The sequence below is a fragment of the Limulus polyphemus genome, unplaced genomic scaffold, assembly GCF_000517525.1.
Source record: "Limulus polyphemus unplaced genomic scaffold, Limulus_polyphemus-2.1.2 Scaffold617, whole genome shotgun sequence".
In the NCBI taxonomy this organism is placed as follows: Eukaryota; Metazoa; Arthropoda; class Merostomata; order Xiphosura; family Limulidae; genus Limulus; species Limulus polyphemus.
In genome coordinates, this window is record NW_013666227.1 from 403439 (window position 1) to 413220 (window position 9782).

At 32.5% G+C, this 9782-nt stretch overlaps 1 protein-coding gene across 2 annotated transcripts in view; it reads right to left on the reverse strand.

Annotated features, from left to right (window-relative positions):
- Positions 1–6245, reverse strand: part of LOC106459491 (neuroligin-1-like) — a 39250-nt gene extending 33005 nt beyond the window's left edge. Inside the window, exons 1-3 of one of the 2 annotated variants that reach the window (XM_022385993.1) lie at positions 6022–6245; positions 4586–5126; positions 1162–1308 (exon numbers count right to left, since the gene is read on the reverse strand). In XM_022385993.1, coding sequence (XP_022241701.1) covers positions 1162–1308; positions 4586–5024 — 586 coding nt within the window. In that variant the 5' untranslated portion in view covers positions 5025–5126; positions 6022–6245. The remainder of the gene's footprint in view (positions 1–1161; positions 1309–4585; positions 5127–6021) is intronic. The other variant, XM_022385994.1, reaches the window with a different exon arrangement.
- Positions 6246–9782: the final 3537 nt, after the last annotated feature.

The following is a 9782-nucleotide window of genomic DNA, read 5'->3' on the forward strand; positions in this document are numbered from 1 at the left end:
TAAACGTAACCAAACTACTAGACACAACTAGGACGACACGTAGTAGTACAGAGTAGAATAGAAGGTAAGTACCCACTATAATATATAGTAGTATATATATATATATATATATATATATACATATAGCATGAGGAAGTTCATGGGAGGGAGGTCTCATAGATTAATTTGCTCTAATCCTGCCTAAAAGAATTTCAAATGGCGCGGCTATTGAGGATTCCCTATCGTCTTTAGTAAGAGAGAGAAAAATTGAAAATTTGTTAACCATTAAATAATCGTACATTGAAACTGGCGGGATCTTAACTTAACAATTCGAAAGGTTTTTTTGGACTACTTGTTAGGCTAAAAAAACGAATAATAATATACTACTGCTCGATTTCCTCCACAGAAAATTCATTATTTCATCAAAATTGTTCTTTAATCGAAACATTGATATTGAACAAATTTCTATTTACCAAAAGAATGTTTCGCTTTTACGTTAAACATATGTAACTGTTGAAATTTCCTATCTCAGAAATAATATATTTGTCAAGCAACTACAAACTAGTAAAAATTATCAACATATAAATGCCATAAAAAAAACTGTAGAAAAGAGAAAACTTGATCAAAGTTTCGGCTAATCGTTTCAATGTTTGTTTGTTTGTAATTAAGCACAAAGCTACACAATGGGCTATCTGTGCTCTGCCCACCACGGGTATCGAAACCCGGATTCTAGCATTGCAAGTTCGCAGACATGCCGCTGTGCCACTGGGGCGGAGGAGCTCGTTTCAATGAATATATTTTGCGTGGAAACTAAATTAATATATACATATATAAGTTTTGCGTGATGTTTGTGTTTTCAGATTTTGAATAAAAATTAAGTATTTGAGAGGTAGTTATCAAAATAGGCATATTTCGTCTTACGATAAACGGTTTTGAAAATATATAAAACCCTAAACATTAAAGTACGGTTTAGATATGTTTTTATTATTATTATTATTAAACTTATCGACGTTTCGGTATTCTTACTTTCATTGGTTCTTTTGGTGCTTTATTCAGTATTTTGTTGTAAAGAAGTAGTTTCAAATGATAATATAATACTTTGACTTTTTAATATAATTACAAGTTTGAAAATGATGATATCAGTGACTTAGCAGATAAACAGATTATTTAATTCTGTCTTACCTAAGATTCCTAGTCGAAAGTTTAAGGTTACAACAATAACTTCTGCATAACTAGCAAGCACGCTGCCATCATAGATGCTCCCAGAATTCCATTCATAGGACTCCCCATGAATTATCACGATCACTGGAAATCGAGACGTTTCCCTGCCTGTGAGAAAGCCAACAATAACTCAGTGAGCAAAGAAGAAGATATAAGATTAATAGTTTCATTTTGAATTTAGGTACTGTTAAATATATTTTATTACAAGTTACGGCTTTTACAGTAAGCAAGATTTGTTTTTAGAACAGGATCGACGTTTCGATCACTGGTGTATTTGTGAATGTTCGCACCAGTGATCAAAATGTCTCATTTGTTCTAAAAACAAATCTTACTTACTGTAAAAGCTGTAACTTGTAATAAAAGATACAAGTTTACTCAGCAAAATACAAATTAACAACACACTCATTAGACAAGTAACAGTACTGAACAAGTGGATTACAATACTTACTAAACAATACTATATCAGCAGGATAAACAATACTATATCAGCAGGATAAACAATACTATATCAGCAGGATAAACAATACTATATCAAAAGTGGAAAGACGTTCACTGAACAAGTGGATTACAATACTTACTAAACAATACTATATCAGCAGGATAAACAATACTATATCAGCAGGATAAACAATACTATATCAGTAGGATAAACAATACTCAATCAAAAGTGGAAAGACGTTCACTGAACAAGTTATTACAATTAATACTATCGTTTTGAGTTTACTTACTGGTTATAAGTATTATTTGTTACAGCTTTTACAGTAAGAAAAACAAATGGTCAGTAAACTCACGGTTAATAAGTAATAAAATAACCATTAAAAAGCAGAAAAGTGATCAATGAACAAGTGAAAGTAATATTTAGGAAAAAGCGACAACAATACTTTGTAAACAAGCAGACCATCAAGTGACAAAAACAATCAATCGAAAGGTGAAATGAACAATCCTTGAAAATGGGTCTCAATGCAAAAACGATCACAGCATTGAGTGAAAAAAATCCTCAGTGTAAAAGGGATTATAACACTGGGTAAAAAGTAGTAACGAGGTTTACATTTCTGGATTTATCAAGGTGGTCTAGGACATTTTATTATAAACGTCAACTTCTCTTTTATTGTGTGACTATTAAATTTGTGCTTCATTGCGAATAATAAACATCACATCACAAGCAAAATGTTCACATGAATGTGATTTTGTAATTACTTGACAGTGATTGTGTCATTAAAATAAAATGGTTTATATTTCCATTATTACCATTTTCCTGCAGGAATAAAAACAAAAAAAAAGGAACGCTGTATTTTCTTCTTGCTAGGTTTCTGCAAGCAGCGAGCACGAACATTGTAACCGAGAAACCCTAAAGGAGACATTCTTTTAATCAATGAAGCTGTGTTTTATTATTTTTATAATCAGCACTTAACGCACATTTTAAACATGTTTATTGATCTTTCTGAGTTTTTTCATGTTATCTTGACATAATATATTGCCAGTTGATCAGTTTTTTTTATTAAACAATTACGTTTAGTAAGGATCACAATGAATAAGTACTACTGTTTCTTACCTTAATTAATCATTCAACAACATCTTCACATTCCTGATAAACGACATGTTTTACTTTGTTTGGGTTTCTCGTTCCGGAATAATTTATTTATTTTTTGTCATTTTATAAAATCTTTCACATCATTCTTTATGTATCACAATTGCTAGCTGAAGGTAAAAATAGACAATTTTTTTTGTTTTTAATTATGCACAAAGCTACACAAGGGCTATCTGTGCTCTGCCCGCCACGGGTATCGAAACCCGGATTCTAGCGTTGTAAGTCCGCAGACATACCGCTGTGTCCATCTGGGGGGCAAAAATAGACAAAGTACAATGTTTTTACTTTCAAATTATTTAAATTCTCACAAAGACATGTTTCTATATTATATTTGTTATAAATATCGATTTTTTTTTTAAAATACAGTTAAAAGCAAACGAAATCTTTAAGCTCCTAAACCTTTGAAAACGAAATATATATATCGGAGGATTTAACATCGATAAAGTTCTTTCTGAGAGCCCTCTTTCGTACATTAAACTATCTATAATTACACAATTTGTCAGAAACACAGACCGGCCATGTTAGAAATGGAGCCCTAGGAACTAATCAATGAAGCAACACATTCTTATCTCTTAAACGCCTCGACCGCCACGTGCCTACCCAAGCTTGTTGATTGATTATTTTCCTTGCTTTATACTTATGTGGAAGAAATACATAAATACATTCTAGGAAATACTTCAAAATAAAATGGCAAAGGTATTGAGAAGTATCAGGATTCACAATTCAGTGACTTGAGATCAAGTTCTTCGCATCGTCACAAGACGCGGATCGAAATTCAATTTTTACTGATTGCCAGACGTGAAATCCATTCTCAGGTAGATAAACTGTCTTATTTACATGCAAAAATTTACATACTTACACTACACCACAAGTCCTTTTATATAATAAACTATAAGAAGTTTATTTGGATTTAAAATTTGCTCACTGTTTATTTTATTTAAAAGAAACACCGGCTTTTAAATAGGGTGCATATATATTAATATATTTTAAAATTAATCCAAGCTTTCGTGAACATAGTTTTAACAGAAGACACAGAATTTAATTGAAAGACAATAAAATTAATTGTTTTATTCGTGGTACCCTCAACGGAAGCTACTTTAATTTGATGATCTCCGTGATAGCATTTTAATAGACGATTTGGTCTCGTTTTATATTTTTTACTGTTTGTGAAGATACCACATATGATAAACATTAAATGTTCAGCAATGTAATTGAAGATGTTGGCGTGTATTGATATAGTGGTATTCTGAAAGTGTATATATATATGCTTGAATCTAATGCTAAAATCCTGGAAGAAATGCTTTTCTGAGTGAGTATTCAAGTAGCCTCTTGTTGTTTTTTAATGTGTAATATTTAAAGTCTGATTTTCATCTTCAGTTGTTAGAATTGCGTGTTTGAACAACAACTACTTTAAAATATTAGTTTTTATATGATAAAAAAACATAAAAAAGAACTTCCCACGTGAATATAATTACATCATACGTTATGTACATTAGTTTGTTTCTTTAAAATTAAGCACAAAGCTACACAATGGGCTATCTGTGCTCTGCCCATCACGGGTATCGATAACCGGTTTCAAGCTTTGTAAGACATACCGCTGGGGGGGGGAGCATGTACATTAGAGAAAAAAGGCGGTGATGGAGGAAAGTACAGGAGTAGATGTTTGAGTTGAATATTTTCATTAAGATATAGGCATCATTTACCTCAGGAAACTACATACTCTGTCTCGAATATTTACTCACTAGATTTAATAATAATGTAAAACAGTGAGTTACAAAATGGCCAAATTATACTTACGACGCGTGGGGGAGTAAATGTTCAGGTATAAGCAGTCTTCGCTCTGATTACGAAGAAAAGGAAGAAGCCGTCGAAGATAAGCCAGGCGTCCGGGTGTCATTCTTTTCAGGGCTTCTGTAGTATTCCGGATATCTGGATATCTCTGTGGACAGGAAGGACCAAATCGATCAGCAGTTCGCACTCCTCTCCAAGAAGATGGGTTGATGGGTGGCATGAAGCGGAGCGACCCTGATGGAGCACTAGCGTAAGGAATGCCTAGGAACACCTCGACGGGGCTTAACTGTTCGTTCGAAAATGTCTTTGTGAATCCCCGTACGGATCCGAACTTAGTTCTTACCACGCGAGAATAATGACTGCCTATAACAGCAGAAGGACGAGGACGTATTAAAGTAGCGAAAACGGCCAAGGTAAAGATAGTTAGCTCAAATATTGCTGTCATACTTGAGTTATTCAGATAAGTTGATGTCAATAAACGAAGAGAATCCACAAATCTATTAATGTAGAACAGAAGATTCCTGCTCTTAGCAACACATCGCTGGATCTATAAAGAAAAACAGTGCATCAGAACATCACATTCATTCAATATTCAACAGTTAACCCGAGCTTTTATAACCCGGTAATTATAATCAACCACAAATACTCTCACACCTATAATAAGTATCACATCAACCCATACATTTCTTTACCACTAAGTGTACTAATTATAATACATAATACCGACTGTATGTTAATATAAGTTTTTGTTTTTGCAACTAACTGAAACTGATACACGTTCTTCTTTCTCATTCAAAAGTACCTACATTAAGCAGGTATTTGTGAGAAGTAAATAAACTATCGTTAATATATTACATACGTAATTTCCCGGCTTCGCGCAATTCTAACTTATAAAATATCTTTCTAATAAGAAGAAAAATCTGAATTTGTGTATACAAGATATTTTTGACATGTTTGACTGCATTTCGAAAGTCCTCAGACAAAATACAACTTTTTGAACCTTGACAGAGCTGATTTGAATTCATTATATATATTTCAGGTAATGCACTTTTAGGAAAAGTTGCGAAGTTTTTAAGAGATTAAGCATCTAATTTAACATTTTTATACAATTCTACGCTTCAAAGTGTTGTCAAAGTTTATACGTTTCATGCAGCTCAATTCTTAGGACGCGTAACGTTATTAAAACAACATTTTTGTATTTTCCATCTTTGCTTAGAAAACGTGAACATTTTACGGCTCATTCAAGAAGCTGTTGCTTTTTTTGAAAGATGAGAAAGTTTTTGTTTAACAAAGTCTTTCACAATAAACATAACCTGAGATTCTAGATAAACAAGAAAAGGACAACAATAACTTTGATATACATGGATAATGTTTTTTATATTTAAACTTAACAATTTTTCTATCCATTCACTTGCACTTCAACAAGAAATGATTATACTTACTTAGACTGAGATTAAACAGAACCCAGGCGTTGTCGGAAGCACCTTAATAGTTTTGTTTTCAGTGTGCTTAGGGCATAAGAGTACAACGTCAAAGTGCAACAACGTGCACACCCTTAGACCTAAAATAGCCCTTTCTTATTTCTCCAAGCATATTCCATTTGTACTGCGAGCGCGCCACAACCACACCAGTGGAACCTTGTCGTGATAGCGGATTGCGCGCCTCACACTGTTACTTCGCATGCGTAGAAGATGATGTCAATGTATACTGCGTCAGACAAAAGAGAGATGAGTAGGAACCCGTTGCTATTGGAAACGAAAAGGACCTTTCATGTTCAGTGCGCAATACATGGAGGTTATATCTGTGACTGAGTTAACCGCAGCCTGTTAATATACCTTACTAAGTGAACGTTGACAGAATCTCACGTATTTTTGTGTAGGTAAAACTTAACCCGCTATCGTTAGTAGGTGCATATTTACTTTGTTACATGTGCAAAATAAACAAACTGTCGTGTTTTGGAGCTCCATAAGTCAAACATTGACAGTATTCTTGTTAAGTCCTTTGTTTTTGTTATGGAATTTAAATCTCAGGAATGTGACATTATATGAAACATTTTAATTAAATCTCGAAAGTTGTTTCTGTTTGTATATTCGTTTTTATTTATTTTTGTCATATTAAAGTGATAATTTGTACGTGTAATACATAACACACAATATCTGTTGAATGCAAAGAACAATCTGCCTATGTAAGCAGTAACGTTTTTGAAAACGTAACACATTCAGTAGTAACAACAAGTATACATTTTGCCAGTCTGTATCTGAAACTATTCAAATAATTACGCTTTATAGAAACCAAACAATACAAGTTGAATTTAAGGACCACTTATATCTGTAACTGTACAACCAGTTGCGTTTTGAAAAAATAATAATGTAAGTTAAATGTTTAGAAAAATCTCATAAAATAAAATCTTATGTTTGATGCTATTCAAAGAACAAAGTTTTCGAAAAATAGATATAATTTAGGTTTAAAGAAAGTGTTTTTCATGTGCATGATTAGGTAACAAAAACATATACCTGATTATTAAAACCTGAAGATCTAAGAATTGGAGATCATTTAAGTGTGTTTAATCTTGAGGAACACCCTTCTTAGAGAAGTTCCTTTCTTTATTTTCACTTGGGACATAACATTCAAAAAGTAACATAAAACATAAGTTGGATATAACAGCTTTGGTATTTCTTAAACGCAGTGTTGTATAATTTGGTTTGGTTTGTCCGAAATCAAACACAAAGCTACACAACAGGCTATCTGTGCTCTGCCCACCACGAATATCGAAACCCGGATATTATACAAATGTCAAGATTTATTTGCGATTTATTAGGAATAGTTGGTTTAAGCGTTAAGAACATAACGTGCTAAGACCAACAGGACTACACATTTGCATTACATTACTATTCTTCAGTTTCTTTTATCGAGACTTCTAACTTGGTAGATGAGGTAGTAAGAAAAAATTTAATATCACAGCGTTTTAGAAAGCTGATCGCGTTACAGATAAAGCAAAATAAAATGTTTAGTTAAAAACTTTAGGAGCGTTGGAAGTGAATGAGGTTAATGACATAGGACTAATGTACACAAATAAACTATACTGGGGTTTGTATCCACTGGGAAAATGCGAGATGCCATCAGTTGCACCCAAGGATCAACAGACTATGTTTAGTTGTTCATATTCAAATAATGACAGATATTTGCATGTTTGGTCGTATCACATTATTTTTACTCTGTAGAAGGAAATATAAAACGTTTCGTAGTCAGTCTATTGTGATTTAAGTAGGTTTGGGCAAATTCAAACAGGTAAACGTGACTCGTTTGAACTTATATAAAGTTCGAGCCTCTTTCAAGTTGAATCAGTTTAAATCAGGTTACTTTTACTGTCAAGTTTTTATGTATGGGCCGGATTCTTTACAGTTGGTGTCTGTGACCTGATGGTGATAAATTTCAACAATAAACAAACAGCACACAGTCCACTTGTTTTAAAATAATATATGGAAACAAGTCAGACATATATACAAATGTTCGTTACACTGTTGGTTATCAAAGTTATATCCAGAGCTTTAAATAATTGTCTTTTTCTTCGTCAGAGTCCACACAGGCTGGTTCAGTTACCTTAGAACACAATTTGACTTCTTCCAGCTCTGTTATTGCAATACAGTCTGTGATAATTTCATTTTAAAATCACCACTATACGCTCTTTATAGCTAAACTCACAATAACGCAGTCTAGATTTATCTTTCGAACTAAATTTTCGACGCGCATTTATAACTCGCCAGAGGTCTAGAACGTTCCACACACTAATAGATATTATGATGCAATAATATTCAATTATAAAAACAAGAAAGAAGGTTGTAGAACATGACGTAATAAGATAAAATCGCAAATTCACAGCATTTGAACTACACAACGTATGATTCGTAAACAGATACGTAAAAATACTTACGATAAACTATCGCTTCTAAAAAACTAAATTTAACACTCGCACTACATAACTATCTAAATCATAACAGTCGCATTAAACTTAAAGTGAAACAGTCGTATATATCTAAAAGTTACGTTTATGAAATTATATCAGTTCAGGGTAATCTGATCAAATAAATATAAATAATATGGGCTCATTTAAGATTGAATAAGTTTGAACAACTTAAATATTAACACTCTGAATATATTTGAATTTGCTTCAGCTTACAATAGGTAAAGGTTGATTTTCTGAACCTACTTTTATCAGTTTAAACCAAGTAAAAATTAGACTTCTCGGCCAATTTAGCATGATTCAATTTACACAAGCTACATGTTGACACACTAAGATTACTTCGAACCAGTTTGAAATAAGTAAATATAAACCTATTGAGTTTGTCCGAGCTCAAAACATTTTAAGTCAGTCACGTGTATACATTTTGAGTCTACTTGAGCTTTAGAGAGTTTAAATCAGGTAAACCTTAGCTTTTTAAGCCCATGTAAGCTTGAGCTTGAGTCTTAAATCAGCCAAATGTTGGCTTTTTAGAAGGTTTATTATTTATTGATTAATAGAAAAGACTCAAAATTAAAATATGTTTAGAAAGTTTGAATTCATTTTTATTATATTGCTTCTAGCTCAAGTAAAATGAGAATGTTTATAGTCGAATAAGGCCTATACATTTACTTGAGTTCAATTGATGAGGCTTTTCAAGCTTGAGTTAGTTTAAACCAGGTACATAATGCTTAACATTTACTTAATTTAAACACAAGTAGGCTTAAAAAGCCAACATTTACCTGATAAAGACAAATTCAAACAGGCTCAGAATATTTACATTTCCTTGTTTTAATCTGTTTGAAGCTCGGTTGGTTCGGGTTTGCTTGACCTCATGGCAGTTTAAAATAAGTAAAGTTATATTCCTTCTGAGCCTACTTGATCCAGTGTCATATTAAACCACATGTACCGAAACGATGAATATATTTAAGCTTGAGTCAGTTTAAACTAGAGAAACAAAACTTCTGTGTTTACTTAAATTTAAGTCTTTTAAGGCGAATTACATTTTGCGTTTTGTCTTAAAAATTAAAGCTTTGTGGGTAAAGATTAAAGTTACGTAAAGCTATAATTATACCGTATTTATATGTATATTGTCTGCATTATAACCTTCATAAGTGGAAAACTTAAACTTACAATTCGAAACTACCGGGACAGGATTTTTAGAATTGTAACGAATTTGTTATTATATATTTATCTTAATATCAA